The sequence below is a fragment of the Eulemur rufifrons genome, chromosome 3 (assembly GCF_041146395.1).
Source record: "Eulemur rufifrons isolate Redbay chromosome 3, OSU_ERuf_1, whole genome shotgun sequence".
In the NCBI taxonomy this organism is placed as follows: Eukaryota; Metazoa; Chordata; class Mammalia; order Primates; family Lemuridae; genus Eulemur; species Eulemur rufifrons.
Window position 1 is genome coordinate 528,083 of NC_090985.1, and position 26,871 is coordinate 554,953.

At 58.7% G+C, this 26,871-nt stretch overlaps 1 protein-coding gene across 3 annotated transcripts in view; it reads left to right on the forward strand.

The window, feature by feature from the left end:
- Positions 1-203: 203 nt before the first annotated feature.
- The window catches only part of TBC1D2B (TBC1 domain family member 2B), a 63,523-nt gene continuing 36,855 nt past the window's right edge, over positions 204-26,871 (forward strand). For 2 of the 3 annotated variants that reach the window (XM_069466518.1, XM_069466519.1), the window contains exons 1-2: positions 204-542; positions 21,112-21,265. In XM_069466518.1, coding sequence (XP_069322619.1) covers positions 204-542; positions 21,112-21,265 — 493 coding nt within the window. The remainder of the gene's footprint in view (positions 543-21,111; positions 21,266-26,871) is intronic. The other variant, XM_069466520.1, reaches the window with a different exon arrangement.

Sequence of the window (26,871 nt, forward strand, 5' to 3'; positions counted from 1 at the left end):
CCGGACCCGGCGCCCGGAGGCCACCGAGGCGCCGGCAACCCGGGCGCGGGGCGGGCGCGGGGGCGGGACTACAAGTCCCAGGCTGCCTTGCGGCCCGCGGGCCGTGCGGCGGGGGCGGGCGCGGGGGCGCGCGGGGCGGCGGCGGCGGCGGGGGCGCGCGGGGCCGGGGCCGGGGCCGGGCGCGGGCCGGCCGCGGGCGGACGATGCCGGGGCCCGGGGCCCGCGCGGAGGAGGGCGGCGGCGGCGAGGGCGCGGCGCCGGGGGCGGGCCCCGGGCGGGAGCCGGCGCGGCTGTGCGGGTACCTGCAGAAGCTGTCGGGCAAGGGCCCGCTGCGCGGCTACCGCAGCCGCTGGTTCGTGTTCGACGCGCGCCGCTGCTACCTCTACTACTTCAAGAGCCCGCAGGACGCGCTGCCGCTCGGCCACCTGGACATCGCGGACGCCTGCTTCAGCTACCAGGGCCCCGACGAGGCCGCGGAGCCGGGCGCCGAGCCGCCCGCGCACTTCCAGGTGCACAGCGCGGGCGCCGTGACGGTGCTCAAGGTGGGACCGCGCCCGCGCCCGCTGGCTCCCCGCGCCCGCGCCCGCGCCCGCGTCCCCGGGCCGCTTTCCCTTCCCCACGTCCTCCCGGCCCGTCCCGGCCCCTCCGGTCTCGCGCCCTTTACCTGGGTGGGGGCCAGCGTGGCGGGAGCCGCCCGCTCTCGTCGCCCTGCCCCGCACGGTGACCCTCAGCCTCGCCCGGCGCTGCCTTCGGCCCCTCTCGTGTCCCCCGCGCCCTCTCGGCCCCTCTCGTGTCCCCCGCACCCTCTCGGCCCCTCTCCTGTCCCCCGCACCCTCTCGGCCCCTCTCCTGTCCCCCGCACCCTCTCGAGTCCCTCTCGTGTCCCCCGCGCCCTCTCGGCCCCTCTCCTGTCCCCCGCACCCTCTCGAGTCCCTCTCGTGTCCCCCGCGCCCTCTCGGCCCCTCTCCTGTCCCCCGCGCCCTCTCGGCCCCTCTCCTGTCCCCCGGCGCCCTCTCGGCCCCTCTCCTGTCCCCCGCGCCCTCTCGGCCCCTCTCGTGTCCCCCGCGCCCTCTCGGTCCCTCTCCTGTCCCCCCGCCCGTTCCACCGCGCGGGGGTGCGGCTCAGCCCTCCGGGCACGCACTGCCCTCGGGGCCTCCTTCTAACTCTGCCTGTGACCTTGGGCTGGTTATTTAACCTTTCTGTGCGTCCGGCTTTTCCTGTAAAATGGGTGTAGCAGTAGCAGCCGCCTCCTAGGCGGGTGGGCAGGAGAGAACTTAGACTCTGAACTGCTCGGCCGATGTGGGTGCTTTTAACGCTGTGGATAGAAAGAGCCAGACTGGCGGGGTTCTCAGGGAGGATCCCCCGCGGCCCCCACCAGAGTGGGCAGGGTGCCTCAGCCAGGGTCCCACAGCCGGTGAGTGGCAGGGCCTGTTTTCTTGCTTTTGTTTTGGCTGGGAGAGGTGGGAGCGAGGCTCCAGCAGTTACGCCTCACTCATCGGAGGCTTCCAGAATCTTCCAGCAGAGACTCACAGTGTGGGCGACACATGTAGAAACGTGGGGGCGGAGTCAGGAGAGCTGGGGCGCAGAGGCCTCCCCTGTTCCTGGGACTGGCCCGGGTGCCAGACCCCCGCCGTCTCCGAGGAGCCCTGCTGCCCCGAGCACCTGGGGGGTCCGGCCCAGGCCTGGAGCTGCCCCTCTGCAGGCTCTGCCCGCTGCCTGGTTCCTGTGAGTCTCCACCCTCCTCCTCCTCACTTCTCTTCCGCGTGGCGAGCTGGGCTTTCTGCGTCCCGCAGGGCTGGGATGCACGACGCATGTTCAGCGCTGGCCCAGTGGGGAGCAGGGTGGGCAGGCGCCTGCCCTGTGGGCGCGGGCCTGTCCCCCAGACCTCCAGAGCCCACCGCAGCTGAAGCCGCTCCCCGGGGTGATCCTCAGAACCCCGTGGACGCAGCTGTTGCCAATCCGAGCAGGGTCCGATTCCGTCTCTGAGTGGGTGCAGCCGCCCGTTTCTCCAAAGGACGCCAAGCAGGGTGGCAGCTCCGCTCGGATTCCTTGGGGTGTCTGTGTCAACCTGGGAATGACCCCAGCGAGGGACTCTTGCCAACGGCAGAGGCTTGTCCTCCGTGTCCACGTGGACCGTCCCTATGCCAGACGAATTTCCCGCGGGACTGTTTATTAACAAAGAAAGTGGGGTGTCCTGTTTCAGGTTTTTTCAGATGACTTTAGAGCCCTCTACGAGTTTTTTCATTAAAAAGGTTTTTGAATAGTGGAGGTGTCTGCGCAAGTGGGGGTACGTGGTGTAATGTCAGGAACGTGGCTTTAGACTTGGGTGGACTTGACCTTGCAGCCGGAGCCTGCTGCTCGCCTGTGTGGGGCAAGTTACCCCTCCTCTCTGCCTCGGTTTCCTGTGTGGTCTGGTGGGAATCTTACCCTCCGCGCTGGGCGGCTGGGAGGGTTCTGGAAAATGGCATGGGGATGGCACTGCCTGGCAGCCACGCGAAACATCAACAGCGTGTCTGGCCACGTGTGTGGTGTGATCAGATAATGGACCATTACGCGGCGGTGACCATGAAGGAACGGGCCCTGTCTGTGTCGGTGTGGATTGCTCTCTCAGACGTAAAACGTTGCAGAGTGACTGTGTTCAGACTGACCCCGTTTACGTGGAGATTGAGAAGATCACGCCAAACAGGACTCCAGAGCGTGAGGATAGCTGCCCTGTCGGGAGGGAGAGCCGCGGGGGGGGGGGGGGGGGGGGGGAGAGCCCTGCGTCCCTCTGGGGGGACGAGAGCGGATGTGGCTGGGAACGGGCACCTTGGGGCTGCCACTGTTCTCCAGTGTTTTCTTTCCTGAACTTGGGGATAGGCGCATCAGCGTTATGTTATGCTATCCATCTTTTTGTATATTCACAATATTTCTTTGTTCTTTTTCAAGACAGAGTCTCGCTCTGTTGCCTGGGCTAGAGTGCCGTGGCGTCAGCCTCGCTCACGGCAACCTCAACCTCCTGGGCTCAAGCGATCCTCCTGCCTCAGTCTCCCGAGTAGCTGGGACTACAGGCATGTGCCACCATGCCCGGCTAATTTGTTCTATATATATTTTTAGCTGTCCATATAATTTCTTTCTATTTTTAGTAGAGACGGGGTCTTGCTCTTGCTCAGGCTGGCCTCGAACTCCTGACCTCAAATGATCCTCCTGCCTCCCGAGTAGCTGGGACTACAGGCATGCACCACCATGCCCGGCTAATTTTTTCTATATATATTTTTAGCTGTCCATATGATTTCTTTCTATTTTTAGTAGAGACGGGGTCTTGCTCTTGCTCAGGCTGGCCTCGAACTCCTGACCTCAAATGATCCACCTGCCTCAGCCTCCCGAGTAGCTGGGACTACAGGCATGCGCCACCATGCCCGGCTAATTTTTTTTTATATATTTTTAGTTGTCCAACTATTTTCTTTCTATTTTTAGTAGGGATGGGGTCTTGCTCTTGCTCAGGCTGGTCTTGAACTCCTGAGCTCAAACGATCCACCCGCCTTGGCCTCCCAGAGAGCACAATATTTCTTTAAAATGCATTTTCCTGTGTGTTACTGACTATGCAGGAATATCGTAGTGTGTAAAATTAAATTGGTTACAGAATGAGACAGGCTGGGCCAAGTGTTGGCTGTGTGGAACAGCGGGGCACAGGAAGTGCGTTCAGGGGCGCAGGGCTTCAGAGTAAGGCTGTGCTTGAAGAGGTAAATTTCAGTGTACAGTAATTCCTTTTGCGCTATAGAAGTAAAAATTTTATGGTGGTAAAAGTAGAAATTAGCAATTTATCTTCCTTTTCACCTTGGCAATCCAAGAACTGATTCCCATAAGCTTTAATGCTTCCCTTTGGGGCGCCCGGCCATAGGGGAGCCCCTGTTTCCAGTGATTCTGTGATAGGGTTAGAGAGGACTGAGCAGACTTCGGCCAGTGGGATATAATTTTACAGATACCATTTCTTCTGACAGATGGGTTAAAAAGTAAAGAAAAATGAGCAGTTTGCTTATTCTATCGTCATATGTTTCTTATTTTAAAACATCTTTCAGCCTTCTCTGGAGAAGCTGTGGTTTTGCTGGGCTTTTCCAAAATGTTTTACTGCTTGAGTCTTAACGAAAGCCGATACTGGAATTTCTTGGTAAACTCTGTCCTGGATAAACTCAGGATCTGGTCTAGTGCCTTATGTGCCAGCGAGGGGCTGTGATTTGCCCGAGAGCGTGAAGCTAGTCTGAGACCCTCTTTGCAAGCAGAGGGTGGGAGCGCTGAGTGTGCACAGCGGGAAGCGCGTAGCTTGTGTCGTCTGTTCTGACAGGTCAGCGCATGGGACATTTGACTCCACATCTGGAAACTGCCGCGAGGACCTGGCAGCGGCTGATGCCGCGCGTGTGCGTGTGCGTGTGCGTGTGTGTGTGTGTGTGTGTGGCGGGGTGGGGGTGCTGAAGGCTCCTCTCGAGCTTTGCTGGAATCTGAGGCCCCGAGGGGGAGGAGAGCATGTGACTGGCCGGGGGTGAAGCTTGCACAACCCTGTTCTTCCAGATCTCTGCGGTCTCTGGAGCAAGGAGCATCACTGATTGTGAGCACACGAATCCCCCTCTCTGCTCCCGCGCTTGTAGGCACGTGGCATGCAAATGGACACGCGTGTTGGCACACATAGCTGAACGGCTCTGCCACACCATCCCGCCCTGCGGCGCCTGCGCAGGGGTCTTGAGGCCGTGTATGGGGGCGTAACTGTTCACTGGCGTCCCGGTTAGTGAGTTCTTCAAAGCCAAGCACGGTGTCCTGCTCATGGTGTCACGGTGGCTGTCACTGCCTGTCACGCCGTCTTCGTCCCAGGGGGGTCTCGGCTCCACGGCCTGCCTGCCGGGGTGAGCTCCCGAGGGCTCCTCTCTGCGTCCTCCGCTCCCAGAACAGCGTCTGGCACAGAGGAGGCGCCGAGGACAGAACGTTCGTGTCCCCGCAGAATTCGCACCTTGGGGCTCTTGCTCCCAGCGTGGCGGCGTTGGGAAGTGGGGGCCTTCGGGAAGTAACTGGGTCGTGAGGGTACAGGGTCGTGAGTGGGGTTTGTGCCCTCGTGAAAAGAGGCCCCGGAGAGACGGTCTCTGTGTCGTCACCTCCGAGGACGCAGCGAAAGGCCTCTCCCTGCAGACCAGGAAGGGGCCTCGACAGGCATCGGCGGCCCCTGGATTTCGGACGTCTCAGCCTTCAGAACTGCGGGATGAGTTGCTGTGTTTGAGCCGCCCGGTCTGGGGTGTTTTTGTTACAGCGGCCTGACCTCAGACAAGGCCCCCGGGTAGACATTTGTCGGATGAATAAATGCAAGGAGGTCACCGAGTAGGCAGTGGGGATCGGCCAGACTCCCGAGTACACAGATATGTTGTTATAAATGTCCGCACGGCACGGAGCTGGCAGCCATTCAGTGACTGCCCAGCGAGTATGACAGGTGTCAGGAATCCAGAAGGGCTGTGACTCCCCTGTCCCTACAGGAGGGGATTTCAGGCAGTCCCTGTAATTTCAGGTCTTTTACTTCCTGCCGTGGGCGGGATCTGAGGCTGCTGCCGCAGCAGGGCGAGCTCTTAACGTAAAGAGCCGTGACGTAAACGTTTTAGGTCCTGCAGGCCCAGCCGGCCCTGTCGTTGCTCTGCAGTAGCAGTAGCGAAACCGTCGGAGTTAGCATAGCTGGGTTCTAGTTTCTATACATGGACTCTGAAGTTTGAATTTCGTGTCCTTCTCACATCTCACAAAATATTTTTCTTTTGATTTTTTTCAAGCCTTTAAAAGTGTGAGAACCGTTCTTGGCTTGTAGGCTGTACGGAACTAGGCGGTGGGCTGCACGTGACCCCCGCACTGTGGCTCACTGACTCCTGTGTTTTAGGAAGGACTCAGGAACTTCACTCATTCACTCACTGTGTGTGCCGAGGCACCGAGCTTGCAGACTGGGCGAGACAAACACCATTCCTGTCCTCGTGGAGCTTTCCGTGCCGTGGGGAGACACAGACCAGCGCCGGGAGGTGTGGCAGGGCGGAGATGCCACCGTACATGACGGGATTTGGATCCAGTTGGGGGAGGGGAGAGACTTCCCTGAGGAAGTGACATCCGAGCCAAGAGACCTGATGGAGGAGGGGGTGTTACGTGGGGGGTGCAGAGAGGGAGGGAGAGGAAATGGACGGCAGGTTGATGTGGGACTCGGGGGGCGCCAGGTAGCGGCTGGGGGCTCGGGGGGCGCCAGGTAGCGGCTGGGGGCGGAGGGGGCCTGGACTTCGGAAGGGACAGGCCTTAGGGTCAGGGCAGGATTTTGATCTCTGTCTTAAGAGCTGTAGAGTCAGTGAAGAGTTGTAAGCAGGGTTTGAGTAATAGTTGTTTTTTTTTCATCCCAAACTGATTTTCTTAGTCTGTCTGGGCTGCTGGAACAAAATACCATAGACTGGGTAGATTGTAAACAACAGAAATTTATTTCTTACAGTTCTGGAGGCCGGGAAGTCCAAGCTCAGGGTGCCAGCAGGTTCTATGTCTGGTGAGGTCTCACTCTCTGCTTTAGAGACGGTGCCGTCCAGCTGTGCCCTCCCCTGGGAGAAGGGAGCACACAGGCCTCGTCTGCCTTCTGTAACAACACTGATGTCATTTCTGAGGGCTCTGCCCTCGTGACTTAGTCCCCTCCCAGAAGGCTTTACCTCTTGATACTGTCCCATTGGGGATTAGGTTTCAACGTACGAATTTTCGCAGGACACACACATTCGGACTACAGCGCTGATGGTTTGGTCTTGCATAGTATTTTCATTTAACTATGTGGGAGGATCGTCTTGTCTGCGTATAAAGAGTTGAAGCATTTATATGTTGCGTACCTGCAAACAGGTCTAAAATGAGATGAGTGCAAAGTTGAAGATACCTCAGCCAATTGCTTCTGGAGCACCACTGTTTCTGAGTGGGCCGTGCTTTGGTCTTTGAAGCTGGCTCTGGGGGTTGTGTGTGGCTGGGGCCTGCCTCACCCTGGTGGACTTCCTTTCCTGAAGTGTTCCTGATGGCTCCCTTAGTTTATTTGAGACCAAGTCTTGCTCTGTCATCTGTTCTAGAGTGCCCTGGCGTCTGCCTAGCTCACAGCAACCTCAAGTTCCTGGACTCAAGCCATCCTCCTGCCTCAGCCTCCTGAGTAGTTGGGACTACAGGCAAACTCCACCATGCCCGGCTAATTTTTCTATTTGTTTGTAGAAACGGGGTCTCATTCTTGCTCTGGCTGGTCTGGAACTCCTGACCTCAAGACCTCCCGCCTCTGCCTCCCAGAGTGCTGGGATTACAGGCAAGAGCCACCGCGCCCGGCCTTACCTTACGGCTGCCTTAACCTTGCTGACTTACCTCGGTTGCACTCGCTTTGCTCCTGTGAGCACTGACGGTTTCCTTCCCCTGTGGGGGTGACTGCTGTATTTCCGGAGGAATGGAGGGAGGGGTCAGATGCACCAACTCGCCTTTCCCCGTGGGCCCCTGGGCTGCGGACTGCCCACCTCCAGTCAGAGCAGAACAGAAACAGGGACCTTTTCCCCCTCAAAGAAGGAAAAGAACTCTGATATTATAGGAGTGACTCAGATTGGGGGAGGGGGAGGAGTTTTGATTAGGAAATGTTGGTTGTGATAGTAGAGAGAATTTATGCGGTGGGGACATTCCGAGTGGGTGTTGCCTAGACCCTATCGGGGCAGTCCTCCGCCGGGTTTTGTTTGCCGTCACCGAGTGAACGCACCATGGAAATGGTGAACTGGAGAACAGTGGTGCTTCCGGCTAGTGTCTGTCAGATCCTCTACCTGGAGCGGTGAGCACCCCGCCCTTGTATGTGTGAGGCCTTCCAGGGGCGAGAAGCCGAGAGGGCCCCTGGGGGCTGCAGTTTCTGTGATCATCCGATAAGCAGTGACCCACCAGGCAGCACGGGAAGCCCCGAGCCCGCAGGAGGTTCAAGGTGGTTTTGTTTCCTGCTCTCGTCTTTGAGCGTCTGATGTGTTCAGCTAGAGCAGAAACTCCGTAAGGGCAGAGATTTTTCTCTGAATAAGTTTGCCACCGTAGTTGTAGTGCTCAGAGGAATGCCAGGCGGCTGTTAGATGCTCAGCGTGTACTTGTTGGTTACAGGAACGCTCCAAGCCTCTCCCCTCCTGCTGTGTGTGTGGGGGGAGGATGATGCTCTTATTTCACGGTCGAAGGGAGATCCGCAGCGTCCCTGTATTTAGCAAATATTTTTGAGCTTCCGCCATATTCAAGCACCGTGACTCTTGCTGCAGATGGAGCAGGGACAATTTTCCATTTTTTTGAGAAACTAGAGCATTAAGACTTTAAAAATAGCTTAGCACCTGATATAATCAAAGAATTGCAAGAATTTTGAAAAACAAATGTTGAAGGGAGACCGCATTTGTCTGTAGTATTCAGCATTGGAAGGTAAATATCCAATGTCTGCAAATTTTTTGATTCTGAGAGAGGTCTGGCCCCTGTCCATAGTAAATGAAGAGCAGGGAACGTCTGTATATAAAATACTAATTTGGGTGTGGCCCAGGGCCAGAAATCTGTGGTTTGCGTAATAATTTCTATAGGCATAATGGAGCTGGGGAGATCTCTGTGACTGATTATCAAGAAAACCCGCCCTGGAAGAGAGGGGGTGGGGGAGCTGGTAAAGTCTGGGTAATTGTGTAGCTGCTCAGACTTAGTTCCTCTGGGGTCAGCAGGATGTGTTCCCAGGAAGGGGGAAGCACTGTTAGTCAGTTTGAGCACTTGGCCATTTTCTTCCCTTTTGCAGAATGTGGGAGAACTGGAACCCGGTGTGAGAAGGGGACTAGGGAGCCGGGATCCTCTGGGCTCCTCTCTGCCCCTTTCCGGGGTGAGGGCCACTGAAGGAGCAGGCTGCCCCCGGCGAGGACTTGTCCGTACGCGTTTGGACGCCAGGCCTGGCGGGGACTAGAGGTGGGCAGGCCAGTGTTATCAGAGATGTTGATCTTACGTTATAGGAATTATTTCCGGGCAGCAAGCCCAGTGTTCATTTCCCTTCCCAGCTCTCTAGTGTTCAGGGGAGGCTGTGCTTGCAGGGAAGGTGGCCCAGCTTTCTAAACGAGCACAGCCAGCCATTTGCCTAACGGGCTTTGCTGTCCCTGCTGGCATCTGGCTGCCCCTGGCCCCAGGGAGCCCGTCCTGGGTGTGATGATTAGGGCTCTGTGGGTAGTTGGCTCTGTGAGCTGGACGATGTCATTGGGTGTGTTTGCCCCGAGGGTCGTTATCCCCAAGTCAGGATTGGAGAGGCCCTCAGAGGTCTGCCTGTCCTGCCCCTGAGTGGCACAGTGAGGAAACTGAGTCGCACAGCTCGTTAGGGCAACCCTGATACTAAACCTCTCCAGACACATGAACGACGTTGTACTGTCTTTGAGCCCAGAAGTTTCATGATGCTGCTTCATGCACCCAACGTAATCGGTTAGCGGGAAATTAGGCATCTTCTCTTTTTAAGGGTTGCATACAAATGCTCAAATCGTACACCAACTGTTTTATGTTGGGCCCAGATTCAAGACGTTTAGTCTCACGAGGCTGGGAATTAACAGCGTAGGCTACAGACTCCAGCGGGGTTGACTTGGCGGCAAGCGTCACCGATGACCCCTGGTGCATCCGTCTTCAGGACGCGTCTCTGGGAAGGTGGCTTTGGTTCTCTCTTTGGTCCACTGGGGAAGCTGGGTCCCTGGCAGTTGGCTGCATTTGCTCTTCTGCTCTGTGAGCCGTGTCCTCTGGCCTCGGCAGGAACCAGTGTTTAGGCTTCCCGGTTTACACGGCTGTCTCGCACGTACTGTCCCAGAGCCGACGCACTGTGAGGACTTTGTTCATCTCTGCCTTTCAGAGGGAGGCGTCTCCCTGAGCCCTGGGGCTCTCAGCTCCAGTGCGGGAAAGACACCCCTGGACCCCGTGAGAATGCAGACTGGGGGTTCCCGCCCCGGCGAGTCTGCCTGGGTAGCAGGCCGGGTGGGCCTCAGGGAGCCACACGTGTGTCCAGCGTGCAGCCCTAGATGGCAGATCTCGGGCCTCTCTGAGACACAGGGCTCCCCCAGGTCCGAATCCTGCTTGGCGGCGAGGCGCAGACCGGCCCCGCTTGCTGGCGGGTTTCTGGGCACCAGAAACCGCTCTGTGGGTGGAGAGCACTGGAGTGTGAGCCGTTCCCCCTGGTTCGGCCCTCTGTGGTTCACAGCTGTGCATCTTCTTTGCATGTTGCGCCTCTCTGCTCCAGAACAACGGTTTTTGGCCCAATTCTCCGCAGGCTCTGTGGTTTCTGTCCCCTGTGCCGATCTCAGTGGCTGGCGGACGCCGCGTGCTAGGGTTCGTCCGTGGGCCTGCAGGGCGCGTTCCGGAGGGCAGCTGTGCGCTTGGCGTCTTCAGGTGCTTCTGAGACGTGGGTTTCACTGATTGCCACCGCCACAGAGCTGGCAAGCGCTTTGAGGGCCCCCGGCTGTGCCCAGAGAGGGGTGGGCAGCAGAGTGATGTGGGGGACCCTCCGGTGCTCTCTGGAGACACCAACTCTGCCTGAAAGGACCGTCAGAATTCGACAGGGTTCCCAGACAGCCCTGCAACCCCACGGAAAGGCCAGGCAGGCTCCGTGCCAGGCTCCCTGCCCCCGGGGCTCTGACGGGGGGAGCCTGGGAATCTGCCCCTCCCACCCTCGGTCCCTAAAACTTCATGTGAAGTTAGTCACCCGTGTCCCAGTTTTAGTTAGGAAGCCACCAAACCGGAATGGCGCGGTGCGGCGTGGTGTGCGGAGCCGTCGTGGGCAGGGGGAGCAGAGCTGCCTGGGAGGCCGTGGCCCTGCGTGTTTCGTGTGTCCTGAGCTCTCCCGTGTTGTGCAACGCGGAGCTGGTGGGGCCGCAGGAATGCAGGCCTGCGGTCACTCGCCGGCCACGTGCTCCCTTCTCGCTGAAACAGAAAGCGTTTTGACACTTCCTGGGGGAAGAGCCGGCTCCGGGAGTGGCCTTGTCCTTGGCCCCTGTCCTGACGAGGTCTGTGGCCCCCGGTGGCCGCCTGCGCTGCGAGGGGCCCCCAGCACGGTTGTCTGCATGGCCCCTTTCCCTGTGAACACACGGCGGCCTTTCCGTGTTCGTGTGCGGACTCCTCCCCGGGTCAGTGGCTCCCAGCTGCCAGTCTCTGCTGAATGGACGGCAGCGTAGGAAAGTATTAGCTGAAGGTGGGTTTCGGACACGAATTTTCTCTCCAGGCGTCCGCGCTTTAGAAGCGGGTGTTTGACTGTCTGCTGCCTGCCCGGCGGGTGAGGACCCCGCACCCCCGGGGGACCGACCCTCCACTCGCACCGGGGGGAGGTTGACGGCGGCCTCCAGTGTTCGCTCAGCCTCTGGAACGGAGTTCGAGTGGAATTATTTTAATGAGATACCTGATTATTTTGATGAGATATATGAAAATGCTGATTTTAAGAGCAATTTCAGAAGGTACCAAGTGAGAATTTACTGTGTTCACTAGAGGAACGGACGTTGTGAAGCTGCATTCCGTTTTCGAAGGAGCCAAGCGGTCCTGTATGTGCCTTCTTAGTCTCTGTTAACTGGGCTGAAACAGAAGATTTCAAAACCTTCCCAGGGAAAAAATACATTTTTTTTTTTTTTCCATTGGTGCTGGGCCAGATCCCTTGAGCTTGTTTCCAGGCGCATGATTTTGAAACACTCCGGAGAAGATTTGGAACCTAAAGCTATTTATCAGATCCGGGGCTGTAGTCTGTTTTCTGTCTGAATTTCGTTTTGTGTTATCAGGCTGCTCACAATAGTCCGGTGCTTTCTGTTGCTTACGGAAGAAATTACCTTAGACGTTTCTTATAAATCCAGGTACCCTTCCTTAAGCTTAAGAAACAAAAGAAATTCCTTCATTCTGAGCAGCCATTGCATCCTTTTAAGAAATACGAGTGCGTGAAACTCTCCGCAGCCTTAGCTGTTCTCCGTGAGGTGTGCAGACTCAACCCGTGTGTGTGTGTGTATGTGTGTGTGTGTGTGTGTGCTCTGTTTTCTGTGGCTCCTGCGTGACCATTGGTTATTCGTTCTGGCTTGCAACCATGCTGGGACCTGGCCCTGTGGGGAGGAACCCGGCGCTGGCCCCCTAAGTGGGTGACGGAGGTGGCGCGTCGCCGTGTCCAGCATGCGGGACGGACGAGTGATTGGTTCTGTGAGGGACGTCGGGAGGACGTTTGAACTGGGTCTCCAGCGAGGAGGCGTCTGTGAGTGCAGTGGGGGCGGGGCCTGCGGAGGCAGCGCTGGCGTGGGTGGCCGTGCGGGAGAACGGTCACACTCCCGCAGAGTTTCGGGCAGTGTGGGCCACGTCACCGTGCCAGATTGCGTGGCACTTGGAAGCCCTCAGAGAGCTGTGAGCATGTGACACAGATGACTTGTTGGCGAGGTGTCAGGGCGGGCTTGGAGAGGGGCTGGGGACAGCAGGACTAGCTGGGCTGTGGCGGAGGCCGGGGGGAGCATCGGCGGTCGGGGAGCCAGAGTGGCAGGAGCCTCAGGAAGGGCAGACCCGGAGACCGTGTCAGGCTGGAGAGCTGGCCCTCTCCTCTCCGTGTTCGTGCGCGTGTGGTCTCGCTGCTGCTCACGGCGGTCTAGTTTTAAGAAATGTCCTCACAGCAGAGCTGGCTAGAGCATCGTGGGAAGCGCCTTGCAGACTGGCGGTCGTGCTCTCGGCAGGGACCCTGTGCCACGTCCCCAGATCTGACGCCTGGTGCACCCTCTGCTCTGATGGGGGCCTGGCCTCTGGGGTGGGAGTCGTCTTTGCCCCTGAGGCCAGTACAGGCTTTTCTTTTCTTTTCTTTTTTTCTCTTTTTCTGAGACAGGGTCTCGCTCTGTCTCCTGACATGGAGTGCAGTGTTACATGATAGCTCATCGCAACCTCGCACTCCTGGGCTAGCGATCCTCCTGCCTCGGGAGGACAGGTGAGCACCACCACGCCCAGCTGATTTCTCTATTTTTTGTAGAGACGGGGTCTCGCTCTTGCTCAGGCTGGTCTCCAACTCCTGGCCTCAAGCGGTCCTCCCGCCTCAGCCTCCCAAAGTGCTGGGATGACAGCCTGAGCCACCGCGCCCGCCCAGTACGGGGTTTTCAGTTGAACTTTGCTGTTGGTTGAGGTCATCAGCGTTTCAGTATTTGAGCACGAGCACAGAGGAACTTCCGATTCCTGCCCAACTGCTGAGAGGTGGGTTTCGTCGTGGATGTGCACGCCCTTCCTTCCCGTCGATAGCAGGCAGCACAGACCCAGGCTTGAGTGTTGACCGTGCCCAGCGGCTGTGACATCCTGGGTGATGGGGGTGACACCGAGGGTTGGTGATGAGCACGGGCTGCGTGCTGAGTTTCACACGCGTCAGCCCGTCTGGTCTCGTGACGGCACCGAGAGACAGGTTCCTATTGTTACCATGTCAGGTTTTCCAGCCAGCGGTCTGAGGCCTGGGCAGGCCGAGTGCTCGCCCGACACCTCGAGCAGTGGGGGCTGGGATCTGCGCCCAGGCAGCTGGGCCCCGGGTCCCTGGCGAGTGGGTGCCGGGAGGCTGGTGTGAGGGTGACAGTCTGTGCACAGTGAAGCCCCGAGTCTCGCACCTGTTGTTTAAGTGACGTCTGACATTAATCACCTGCAATATGCGTTATAGAAGAGCCTATAATTTTACTACAGATTTAAAAAGAAAATACTTATATATATTTATGGATAGAAAAAGTGTTTGGAAGAAGTGCACCAGAGTGTTGATAGAGGTCATTTCTGGTGATACGGTTGTGTTCATTTTATTTTCTGCTTTGTTTTTCTGTGTTTTCCAAATTCTCCCAGCAAATGTGCATTGTTGTTATTTGAAATAAAAGTCTAAAATATGACTTTCTGAAAAAATAAAGGTGCAGGGAAGAGGAGCTCACCAGGCAACAGGCCCCCCTCAGCGCCGGCCGGGTGTGGACCCCGAGCTGCGGCGGGTGAGACTCCACACCGCGCCCGGCACTCGGAAGGGGTCCTCTCTCTCAGCTTGTCGTCGCTTTTAATTTTATTTATGGTATTTTTAGATGCGCAGACATTTTCCTTGCTTGCTTTCTCTGTGGGTTTAGAAAGGGCTTTACCCCCCAAGAGAGCAGAGGTGTGAGGACAGCGATTTCGTGTGTCCTGACATCCAAGTCAGTGGCTCCCTGGTTACCGGTGGGAGAAGCAGCTCGGGGCTCCCGTGGGAGCGTCTGTCTTTCTGGTTTTCAGTTCTGGGCTCCGTCTTGCGAGAGCTGTTTGTTTTCCTTGTCCGCGGCGTGGGGCACACGCCGTTTGTTCTCTGAGTGGGGTCTGGTGGCCGCTGATTGTACGTCAGTTTCAGCCGTTCAGAGGTTTCTGCTAGAACTTTCCCCGGGAACTTCTGCTGTTCACACTGCTCAACTTTCAGTTGGGCCGCCCCCCCCCCACCTTTAAGATTTGGTGGAAATCTGCACAATTTTTGTTATAAGAGTCAGAAAAGATGGCCGGGCGCGGTGGCTCACGCCTGTAATCCTAGTGCTCTGGGAGGCCGAGGTGGGTGGATCGCTCGAGGTCAGTGGTTCGAGACCAGCCTGAGCAAGAGTGAGACCCCGTCTCTACTAAAAATAGAAAGAAATTATATGGACAACTAAAATATATATAGAAAAAATTAGCCGGGCATAGTGGCGCATGCCTGTAGTCCCAGCTACTCGGGAGGCTGACGCAGGAGGATCGCTTAAGCCCAGGAGTTTGAGGTTGCCATGAGCTAGGCTGACGCCACGGCACTCTAGCCTGGGCAACAGAGCGAGACTCTGTCTCAAAAAAAGAAAAAGAAAGAAAGCGATAGATACTTAATTTTAATTGTGTAGGAATTTTCTTCTAGTAATTTAATGGTTTTTATTAAAATCATTAATGTCTTAAATTCATTTAATGGTTTTTATTGAATTCACTAATTGATTAAATCTTGTATCAAACGTGAATTTATTTTTTATTATGGTAGGTTTTTCACTTAGATCATCGTTCATAAATTTTTTTCAGATTTTTGACTCGTCCCAATGCTGTTATTTAAGAATTAATACTTTTCCACTGGTTTGACCTACAATGCTGAATAAATATTTTAATATGTGCTTGGCCCTATATTTTGTATTTTTGGCCATACCGTGCTGCTTGTGGCTTTATAACATTTTTAACTATTTGGTAAGGCAAGGCCCACACCCCTTATATTTTTTTAGAATTCTCAAAGATTAGACTTTAGACAAATTTTATGATCTCTTTGCTGTGCTTTGAGGAGCATTTGGAATTTTGACTGGATTCCGTAGACGTTTGTGTAACGCGTAAGGATTGCGAAGTCGCGCAGCTGCGCATTTGACGTTGCCTGTGACCGTGAACGCGCCTCTCGGTGCTCACGGCCGGCGTCGAGGGAGACGTCTGCCTGCTGGGAGGGTCTCCGGGGTGGGATCAAGCAGGACCCACCTGGTCTGTGTCCCGCCGCCCACGGCTGCACTCGGCCCAAGCCGGGCTCTTAGGGAACCTGTGTCGCCAGGAGCTTGATGGACACCGTGTGTGCCTGGTTTCCCCCTTTTCTTCTTTTGGATCCCCAGGAAGGGGATTGTGGGTCGAAGGACACGAGCCTTACTGTGGCCTCTAAAATGTGCTAAATGTTGATTCTTTGCCGAAGGGTCAGAGAGCAGGAGCAGAACAGCTGAGACGAGAGCCCGGCTGGCGGCGAGGCCTGGCGCTGTGTGTGCCGCGGTCGCTGCTCCGGCCTGTCCCCAGGTGATGCCTCTCCTGCCCGCGTGGCCCTGGGGGCACCTGTGCGGACACCAGTTTGCTCGTGGCCAGACGACTCCGTCCCACGGTGGGGCTTGTCTGAGCACCAGGTCGGGGTCGGGGGTGGGGAGGGCGTCCCTGGGGCCCAAGAGCAGGGACAGGTGGCCAGGGCCGCGTCACACAGGGGTGGGCTTCTGGCTTCTGGGCCACTGGAGAGCGGGGGACAGAGGTTTCTGGGAGTAGCTGGGCCTCACGTGGTCCTTCCCAGCCAGCTGTTAACATCTGTGTCCCCAGCTCCAGCAGAACGTGGGTGGCCTGCTCTTACTCTGTGACGGCACCCCAGGCATGGCACCGAGAGCAGCAGGTGGCTGCTGTGTCAGGACTGTGCCCACCCAGTCCCCTGCCCCTGCCCCTCCCCCCCAGGCCCCCCGTGCAGGTGTGTGGGTCACAGCCAACGTCGCTTTCCCAGAGTTTGGCTTGGACTTTCACGTCGGGATCGGCACCTGCTGGAACTGGGATTTGGCCGTCGTGAGGCCTTGGCAACCGCGGAGCCTCAGGGGAGAATGAGTCCGGTGCTCGGGTGCTTGGCTGTGTGCGAGGCGCTGTGCTGGGCGTCTTGCGTCCTACGGAGACCCGCAGGGCTGGCCTTAGCGAGTGCCCCGTCCCTGTGGGAAGGTTGCCTGGGCCACAGGGTGCCGTGAGCCCCCCATTCAGAGCATGGAGATCTCATGGCAGGGAGACGTCCTCTGACGAGGGGCATTTGCACTGGGCCGTGAAGGGTGAGTAGGAGTTGGAGAAGCTGGTGTCACGGGAGACTCAGGCTGTGGCCCGGTGAGCCATCACACAGCAGACGCTGACACCGGCTTCCCGCCGGGCGCTTGCCTGGCAGCGGCTCTCAGCCCTCTGCCGAGCCGCGGAGCTTCCTCCTGGCGGATGGGAAAGCCCGTCTGGCCCTCCGGAACTTGGACCACCGTGTTTCCAGTGGTCGGTCTGAGGAGTGGGGGCAGAAGTGACCCCCTCCCCCGGCCAGAGGGTGCCTGGTGGGTGCCGTGGGGGGTGGTGAGCACCAGCGGGGACGGCTCACCCGCTGAGCCGAGACGCCGTGGGGGGACTCCCGACGAGAGGCACAGCAGGTGCGGTCTGTGAGGGACATCGTCCAGGGTCCCGCTTGCCCGCTCTGGGAAGGGCCCTGAGGGCGTGGAAGCTGTGAGCTGTCAGCCCGACCGCGGGGCTTGGTCCTTCCGGAACGTTGGCCTCTCCTTGGGTCACACAGCAGCGCGTGGGGGGTTGGAGATGCGGAGGTACCTGTCGAGAGGAGAGAGGGTTTGTCCTGAGTCTCAGGGTGCTGTGGGGACGGTGTGGACCCCGCGCCCTCGGCCTGCGCTGGGATCCCAAGGCACCGTCCCCCCAGGCTGGGTGTCCCTAGCCGTGGCCCTCAGGGTGGAGTCTGGCTGCCGGCCTGGTGGCACCACACTGTTCAGTAAAGATACAGTGTGACCACATGCACACTTCAAATGTTTCAAATGGCCGCATTAAACAGGTGAAAGTAAATTTAAAACTATATTTTATTAAGTCCAAGGTGGCTAAAAGATTTGTCACATGGCGCTGGCCACGTTTCACGGCTCAACAGCCACGTGTGGCTGGTGGCTGCCGTGTTGGACGGGCAAATCCAGACGGACTTTCCCAGGGCCGGGCCGTGACGATGCGTGTTTGTGATCACACGTCTGAGCAGGACGGAACCAGGCCGGGCCCAGCTTAGCTCTCTGCTGAAAAGGTGCCGGATGGAATCGCAGAGGCTTTCTGGGTTCCTGCGGACTTTGCCGTCCTCACTGTTCCCCGAGTCCTGTCTTCCATGCTGTGTGTCCCGTCTGTGGGGTCCAGCTCCCCCAGGAAAGGCCTTCTGGGTTTTCTCTGCCCCCAAAGCACACGGCCCAGAGCCGCTGCAGGCAGCTCCCGCAGACTGAGTCGCTAATGGGGGGTTGAAGTCAAGATTTTTCTAGTGGTTTCTAGATTCTTTTTGAAATGAAGTGAACCCAGTTAATCAGTATCTTGAGGTAGTTTTTCCTGCTTTGGCGAGATCTCAGCAGCACGATAGCGTGTCAGACCTTGACGGCCTGGGCTCCCAACGTTCTCCTGCCCCAGGAATCCAGCGAGGTGACTGAGAGGTTACTGATTGGTCCCGGTGAGATTTCGTACCTGCAGGTCGAACGGGAAAAGGTTTTCTTGTGAAGAGCAGGTTTTCCATGGCGTCCACGTCACAGGAGGCAGGTCGGCGACTGACCTGACCGCGGGCGTGTCCGGGTGTCCTGAGCAGCCCGTTGTCCCTGGGCGAGGACAGGGACGCGGCCGCACGTCCTGGCTGGGGACAGGCAGCAGGGCCGTGTCCCGGCCTGAGCGGAGGCTCCTGGGTGCTCGGCCCACCCTGTCCTGCTGTCCCCGGCGGGGGCCGAGGGTGGAGGCCGGAGCACACAGACGCCCCCCAGACACGCTTCCCTCTGGGCCGGGCTGGCAGACGGGGTCTCAGTGCTGACGGCCTGTGTGACCCCGACAAGGCACTGCCTTCCTGGGCCCCCGTCTCGCCTCCTGCAAAGCGAGGGAGGACGGGGTGGGCTCTGGGTCTGCACGTGGCTGCACTTGCTCCTGGGGCCCCCCCTGCCCCCCGCACACGGCTGTGTCCTGGCTGCGCCCCGGGGCCACCGCGAGCCCTGCGTCCACCCTGCCACCACCTGCGGCCACACGCCGGGCACGAGTCACGGTTCCCTCGAGGGGGCTCCGGCCTCCGCGGGTCCCCTCCTCCCGCAAACCCTGCGCCTCCCTCCCCCTCGTTCGCATGACAGGGTCTGACCCTGTCACTGCCCTGCGAGTCCCCCGTCCCCTCCCACCTGCTCAGGAAGGCGCACGAGTCCCTCCGGGCCTGGTCCCTGCCGCCCCCAGCCCCCCGCGCCCGATTTCTGGCCTGCGGACTTTGGCAAACGCTCTCTGAGGTTTGTCGGGGAAGGTGGGTATTAAGCCAGGACCTCGAAGCTTCCGAGCCCGCAGGTGGCAGGTCCTGCGCTGTGAGCACCTTGCGCCTTGCCACACCGCCCTGCGCGGCCAGTGTCCCTCCGCGGCCAGGTGTCCCTGTGCGGCCGGGTGTCCCTGCGCGGCCGGTGTCCCTCCGCGGCCGGTGTCCCTCCGCGGCCGGTGTCTCTGCGCGGCCAGGTGTCCCTCCGCAGCCGGGTGTCCCTCCGGAGCCGAGTGTCCCTGCGCGGCCGGGTGTCCCTGCGCGGCCGGTGTCCCTGCGCGGCCGGTGTCCCTGCGTGGCCGGTGTCCCTGCGCGTCCAGGTGTCCCTCCGCAGCCGGGTGTCCCTTCGGGGCCGGGTGTCCCTGCGTGGCCGGTGTCCCTGCGCGTCCAGGTGTCCCTCCGCAGCCGGGTGTCCCTTCGGGGCCGGGTGTCCCTCCGCGGCCAGTGTCCCTGCGTGGCCGGTGTCCCTCCGTGGTGCTGTCAGCCCGCCCACCCTCTGTCGGAGCGCGCGGTGCGTTGCGGAAAGTGCGGGTTTGTTTCCTCGTTTCCGCAAGGCCACGCCCCCTTCCAGGTGCCCGGCAGGTGCTGTCAGCGTTGGTTGAGCGGATGGAGCGATGGTGGCTGGGTTGACAGCGGGAAGAATTTTCTGTAAAAACCCAAAGGTCCGATAATGGGTTCTTTGCCTGGGCCCGGCGTCCGGCGTCGCTGGAAAGACCCCGGGTTGTAGCCACAGCACGCGGAGGTTGTCCTTTGCTTGTGGGTCGTGGCAGGTTGGTCCCCAGGCCTGTCTCTTGCCGTCGGCCTCCGGAGGCGTCTCCGCGGTGCTGGTCCCGGGAGCCACCGAGCCGAGTCCGCGCCGCCCGGTCCCGGCCGCCTCCTTCCCGGCTCCCTTGCGGGCAGCCCGGGGACCCGCCACCCGCAGCTGCCGTCTGTGACCCGCAGCTGCCGTCTGGTCTGTCCACAGCCGGGCTCCTTTGCTTGGTCCCCTGGGCTCCCCCGCCTGCCGTCTTCGTCACCCTGCTGTGCCATTCTGTGGGTTGGGACAAACGCGCAGAATCACGGATCTGCCACCAAAGTCCACCGCCCCGAATCCTCCTGTGCTGCGCCCTCTCCAGCCCTGCCGACCGCACGTTTGTTCTCTGTCCTTAGAATGTTGCCTTTCCGGAATGTCACGTGGTCGCCTTTCCGGTCTGGCTGCTGTCCCGTGGCCGTGCGCACGTGACACCCACCCCTGTCGTGGGAGCCGCCGGCTGGCCCTTGGCTGTGCCCTGTGCCACGGTTTGCTCGTCACCAGCTGAAGCATTTCGTGGTGTTTTCGCTGTTTCGTGCTTGTGAATAAATGCTCTGTGAGCGTTTGCATTCGGGTGTTTTGTGAATATGTTTTCATTCCTCTCGGGTGACTGTGCAGGGGTGGGGTTGCCGGGTCACACGTGGGTGTACCTGTAACTGCATGAAGGACTCCAGGCCGGCTTCCGAGGCAGCCGCGCCCTCCCGGGTTCCACCCGCAGCCCCGGAAGGTTCTGGTTGCTCTACACCCTTGTCAGCACTTGGTGTGGCTTTTTAGAATATTGGCCATTCTAATTAGGTCTGTAATCTAGTTCTTAGTCTGCAGTTTTGTTTGTCCACTCTTGGAGATGCTGACAGTTTAAATTGTTAGAGATGATTGGTTAAGGCTACCTTCCATGCCCATTTAAGAGTTGATTTCTTGAGGTGGAATTTGTAGGTGGTCAGAGTGAAAGGGCAGCAGAATTATCAAACCTTCCTAAAACTGTTTTCCTTCTCTCTCTTTTTTTTTGAGACAGAATCTTGCCCTGTTCCCCCCAGCCCCCGCCCCTGGGGGTAGAGTCCATGGTGCCGTCATGGCTCATAGCCGCCTCCAACTCTGGGCTCAAACGATCCTCCTGCCCCAGCCTCACAGATAGCTGGGACTGCAGGCATGTGCCACCATGCCCGGCTAATTTTTCTATTTTTTGTAAAGACAGGGTCTCGCTCTTGTTCAGGCTGGCCTTGAAATCCTGACCTCGAGCGATCCTCCTGCCTCGGCCTCCCAGAGTGCCGGGGTTGCAGGTGTGAGCCACCGCGCCCGACCCTTAAAACTTGCTGAAGAAAATGTTACACTGTTTCATTTTCTAATTTTAGAATTTAAAAAGATTTCCTATTAATTTGGTTAAATTCTTTGTGTTCGAGTTGCTGTTTGCTCGACCCGACTTGGACTGAGCAAATTCTGCTGCTCTTGTAAGTGAGATTCCCTCGATCGGTTTGCCCGACTCCTCCTTCCCCGCGGCCGGCTATGCAGTCTGGACTCACGAAACGGTGTGTTTTCAGCCCCTCATTTCACTGGCGGCTGTAACCTGTTTCTCTCCCTCCTTCCAGGCTCCCAATCGCCAGCTCATGACTTACTGGTTGCAGGAGCTTCAGCAGAAGAGATGGGAATATTGCAACAATCTCGACATGGTCAAGTGGGACAGCAGGAGCTCCCCGACTCCGGGGGATTTTCCCAAGGGGCTCGTGGCCAGAGACAACACAGGTAAGTCGGAGATGCAGCACACCTGTGTCACTTGTGTGTGTACAGCCGTTTGATGTGGCAGGTGGACTTAGCAGTGAATGAAAATGAATTCAGGAAGAGAATAATGGCCGGGCGCGGGGGCTCACGCCTGTCATCCCAGCACCCTGGGAGGCCGAGGCTGGGGGATCGCTCGATCTCAGGATTTCGAGACCAGCCTGAGCGAGAGCGAGACCCCATCTCTACTAAAAACAGAAAGAAATGATCTGGACGGCTAAAAACATATGTATAAAAAATTAGCCGGGCATGGTGGCGCATGCCTGTAGTCCCAGCTACTTGGGAGGCTGAGGCAGGAGGATCACTTGAGCCCAGGAGTCTGAGGTTGCTGTGAGCGAGGCTGACACCATGGCACGCTAGCCCGGGCAACAGAGCAAGACTCTGTCTAAAAAAAAAAAAAAAACAAAGAAAGAGAATAATAATGAGGAGCCCTTAGGAGCGACAGCGTGTCACAGCGACCAAGCGCTTCCATGTACGAATTGCATTCACGCCCAGCGATGACCCTGGGGTCGGGCGTGACCCCAAGCATGCGGAAGCGATGCCACCACTGAGGTCAGCGCGTGGTCCGTCGTGGTGCTGTGACTGCTGTCCTGGCTGCAGGGCCACCTGCTCTCTGCCACCCCTGGGGACCAAGTGCTCGTGCTGAGACTCGCAAGGCTGCGGGTGCTGGCGGACGCTGGGAGTTGTCTCCTTGTGATTCTCTAGTGTGTCGTGGGAGCACTTAACTCTCACACACTGGTTTCTTTCTCTTCCGGATTCGTGGCATTTCCGTAGCCCGTGGAAATCGATCTCTGGCCACGTGCGGCGTGCGGATCCTGTGGTCGGACACTGGAGCATCAGGAATGAGAGCCCCACGATCTTCTCATGACTGGTTGTCAGAGCCCTTCAGACAGGACAGGACAGCAGTTACCTGCTGAGCATGCGGCTCCGTAGGGACTGCGGGGCTGGGCTTGTTTTTGTGACCCCCCTCCCTTCAGGCAGGAGAAGAGGCCCAGAGAGAAACAGGCCCTGGCCCTGCAGGAAGGTCTGAGTCCAGGCCGTTACGCCAGCATTTTCAAGGACAGGACGGCGTGCACACTGAAATTTAAGCCAGTTAGGGCTGGTTCTGACTCTTTCACGAGGAGATGTGGCCTGCACACCGCACAACCCTTGGGACCCTCTGCCGGGGGTCCCAGGGTGACATCCAAGTTCCCTGTCGCAGCAAGGGTGTGTGGGCACATGCGCACTCATCTGTTCCGGAAACAAACGCCTTCCCAGGCTTTAGTGTTTCTTCTCCAGATTTGCCAGTCTTGTTTTTGCTGGTCGCGGTATCTTTCGCGGGTTCCCCGCTGGTCGGTGGGAGGTCACGACACGTGCTTTGTGCGTGTGGGCGCGTTCTCAGTCATTCTCGCGGCTGGCTGGGCGTTGTCAGCGAGCATTTCCACGTCGACGTCCCCTTATGTTTAGTTCAGGTTCTTAGTCCTTGTGGACTGAGGTTTTGGCAAGCCTCCGTTACAGTGCTTTTCATCAAAAGAGGCTCCACAACTCAGCATCAAAGTCATTGGCTCGTTCGGAAAGTGCGCAGGGGACCCACAGCGATCGTGACGGTGGCCGATGCCTTTGGCTCAGAGGATGCTTGATTCTGAGGGCGCAAAGTGCTTCCCCCGGCAGAGACTCGGAGACGGTAAACTGAAAGGAGGGCCGGGAAGTAGCACCTGGCCCTGCGGCCTCTGTACCACGTGCCCTTCCTCCTTGGAAGCCAGAATGCTGTGGCCTGGGAGCCAGAAGGCACCTCTGGTCGGGGGACTGTGAGTCTGGGGGCTGAGAGCATGTGCTGTCTGGCATTTGCACATTCGTGCAGCAAGTTGGCACCCAAGGCGGGCTTGATCCTTCCCCTCGCAGAATTTCCGGTCCGGCAGGGTGGTCTTGCAGGGAAACAGTGAGGGAAGGGGCAGTGTGTGGGTGCCAGGGCCCGGGAGCGGGCTGAGCTCAGCTCCTGCTGGTTGGGGACCTCTCTGAGGAGGTGACGTCTAAGCTGAGGCCAGGAGGATGAGCAGGAGTGGCCGGGACTGCAGCAGGGCGCGGCTGAGCGCAGAGGCACACCCAGGCCTGGAGCCAGCGCCTCACAGCTGGCCCGGGAGTTTGGACTTTATCCTAAGAACAGCGAAGTGCCTTTGAAGGTTTTATGGATGGGAATGACTGTAACTTTAGACTCTACCAATTTTTAGATAGCTTCTAAGAACAGATAATGAGCCTTTGGACCACTGAGCGATTTGTGCGAACTGGAATAGTTGAGGAAGTCGAAAGTCTAAGGCAGTGAATTGAGAAGAAAAGGCTGTATTTTAGCCCCTTTTGTTTCACCATCAGATAAAAACTGGTTGAAAGGTCAAGTGTGCTGTGTGGCGCGGCCGGACTCTGTGACCTTTTTCCGACGCTGTGCTCGTAGTCCCTGCTCAGCTTGGCCTGACCCCGCGAGCTCCAGCTAGAACTGAAGAGGACTGTTTTTATAACTCTTGGTTTGCATTAAAAAACAAAACTTTTCCTGCTGTTGTTTCCTAGTCACATAGTTGTTTGGAACGTTTTCACTTGTAGTTTAGAGCATTTTCATTTCACTTGGTGTCACCCATCGGGACCCTCCCAGCACCCAAAGTCCCCCTGGGGAGAGGTACAGGAGTCACCGTTTCCACCCAGAGCCAGTCGTGTGCCTGGACGGCAGCTCAGCGTCTCGGCTCCGATGGGTGCTCGTGGTCAGACTGAGGCACTTGTGCTTCAGTGCAGGGGTGGCAGGTGACCGCCGTGGCGGTGACGTCCGTCCGCCTCCCTGCCTAGCTTTGTCTGAGGATCTGGAAGCTGCATTGTCAAGTGTGAAGAGCCACATGGAGCTGGTGTCATTCTGAAGGGTCAGGATTACGTCCAGCTGCGATTACCAGGACACCCAGCTGGTGGGGACTGACAAACGGGACCGACTGTCTCACAAGGAGGGTAACTCGGGGCTGGCCTCGCCACTCACCCGTGCCGGGGAGGGACCCGGCCGTTTCTCCCTTTCTGTTCTCCGTGCTTAGCGTGTGCTGGCTTTCCTGCTCGGGCCGGCTGCCCTGCGTCCAAGGGAGAAGCTGTCCCAGGACGCCCAGCATCGGCATCCCCAGCTGGAACTGGGTCACGTGGCCACGCCTGGCTGGCGGGTTGTAAGAGCCGAGTGTTAATGTTGTAGCTGAGCATGTGGCCACCCCAACACCAGGATGTGTCAGGAAAGCTGGAGTGAGCATTCAGCAGGAAGCTGGCGCAGTCACACGATTGCCTGCGGTTCTTTTCTAGAATCCGCGTTTCAGAGCAAGACCCTGTTAACTGTGATTGCAGCCCTGTGTCGGTCAGTCGCGTGTTGGAAGGACAGGTGACCTGTCGTCCACTCCTGCTTTCTGCCCACCTTCCCTCCCAGCCCGGCCCCTGAAAGCTGCCGCGCCTCAGACACCGTCCTACGCGTTCTGCATCATCTTCCGCGTTGGGATAGATAAAGACCTAGTTTCAGCACAAAAGAATAATTTGCAAAGATAAAACCAGGGGCCCAGAGACCCTCACGGCTGCTGAGGCTTAGGGAGCCGGAGCCCAGAGGAGGCAAGTTCACGGGTGACCGGCGGGCTCCCTGCACGGCGTGCGTCCCGCCCACCCTGTTTACTTCGTCCCCCACGTGAAGTCGCAGGAACGCAGGCCGGGACCACAGACCTGGAGGACGCGGGCGGTGTTTCTCGCAGAGTGCTGTGTTGTGAGGGCGGCTGGGGGGGTGACCACGCTTCCTCCTCCGAAGCTGCTGCGTCACGGTTAACTGTCACCCTCGTAACAGCGCGTGTGTGAGCCGGGGTAGGGGCTCGCTGCGCCCTTTGACCCCGGGCAGTTGTGCAGGTCTCGGCCGCCAGGAGGACGAGCGCGGCGCGGTGCAGACCTGGAGTGGGCGGCCCTCAGGGTGACACGCTGTTGGTTAATGTCTGACCCCATAAGGTGACAGAAAAGCTGTGTTTCTTTGTAGCCCTTGTGGGCTGCAAAAGGCCATGTGTTACATTAAAGTATCAGTCGTGGCAATTCCCAGCCGTGTCTCTGGGGCGGCTTACGGCCCCTGAGCACGTCACACCTGCCCCGTCTGTGGCCGGGTGCCTGCGTGCCAGGCTGTGGCCGTGCCAGGCTGTGGCCGTGTCAGGCTGTGGCCGTGCCAGGCTGTGGCCGTGCCAGGCTGTGGCCGTGGGAGGCTGTGACCGTGCCAGGCTGTGACCGTGGGAGGCTGTGGCCGTGCCAGGCTGTGGCCATGCAAGGCTGTGGCCGTGGGAGGCTGTGGCCATGCCAGGCTGTGGCCGTGGGAGGCTGTGGCCGTGGGAGGCTGTGACCGTGCCAGGCTGTGGCCGTGCCAGGCTGTGGCCGTGCCAGGCTGTGGCCGTGTCAGGCTGTGGCCGTGGGAGGCTGTGGCCGTGGGAGGGAGGACGGGAGGGAGGTGACCAGGGGGTAGAGTCCAGCTCTGTCCGGGAGGAGCCTGCTGGAGCAGCGGGGAGGGTCTGAAAGGGGACTGTTGGGAACAGGCTTGGGGTTTGGTGCCCGCGGAGACGTCCTCAGCCTAGATCCGGTGGGACTTGGTCCAGGTGAACTCAGGGTCGGTGTGGAGGGGGTGGGGTGGGGGTTGCAGGAGGAGCAGGGAGAGGAGCCAGAAGAGGAGCAGAGGGAGCCAGGGAGTCGGGGGTGACCCCCCACCCCCAATTCAGGGACTCTGTCCGCGGTGAGGGGCAGGGGGAGGAGAGTGAGGAGGACGATGGGTGCAGACCCTTCCAGAACTGCGGGGCCTCTGCTGCCTCCGCCCGGCTTCCCCCCACGGAGGAGCGAGTCCCTAACTCATTCGTTCATTCCCACGTTTACCTGTGTTCACGGAGTCCCTCCTCTGGGCCAGGTGTCGAGGTAGCAAGTCAGACGGGGGCTCGGTTCTCGCAGATGTGTGTCCTTGGTGGGGCAGACACAGGGGTGGCCCCCGGGGGCTCTCAGGGCCCCGGCTGCGGCCTGTCCATTCCGATGCTTAGGTGCACACCAGGCCCCCTTGGAAGACATCTCTGTTCCTCCTGACCACTGCTTCTCAATCTGGAATAAAACTCACTTGATAAGGGAAAAGCAGTTTTTTCAGATTAACCCCACCCTGTCCTCCCCCACCTCCCGCTGGTGACGTTCAGACTCTGATTTGCAGTCTTTGCTGCGGCACGTGGGGACGACCCTTGGCCAGGGCTCTGGGCTGGGTGTGCGGGAATCCCCAGTCTGCAGTTCCTCTCCCCGCGGAGGAGCACCTGGGCCGACGGCGCCGCAGGGAAGGAGGGGAGAGGGGGCCTCGCCGAGGGTCCGCATTGGGGCAGGAGGCCGCCCCTGTGCAGAGGGTCCCAGCGCGTCTGTCAGTGCTAAGCGGGAAGGTTAAGTGTCAGAGGTCGGGGGGCTGAGGCTGCCCCGGGTCACCCTGGAATTCAGAGGCTGTGCTGGAATCAGAACCCAGGAAACTAAACTCCCTCAGACTTGTTGTATAGACACTTGAAAATGTTTAAAAAGCGCAGAGAAGGTCCAAACACCAAACCATCAAG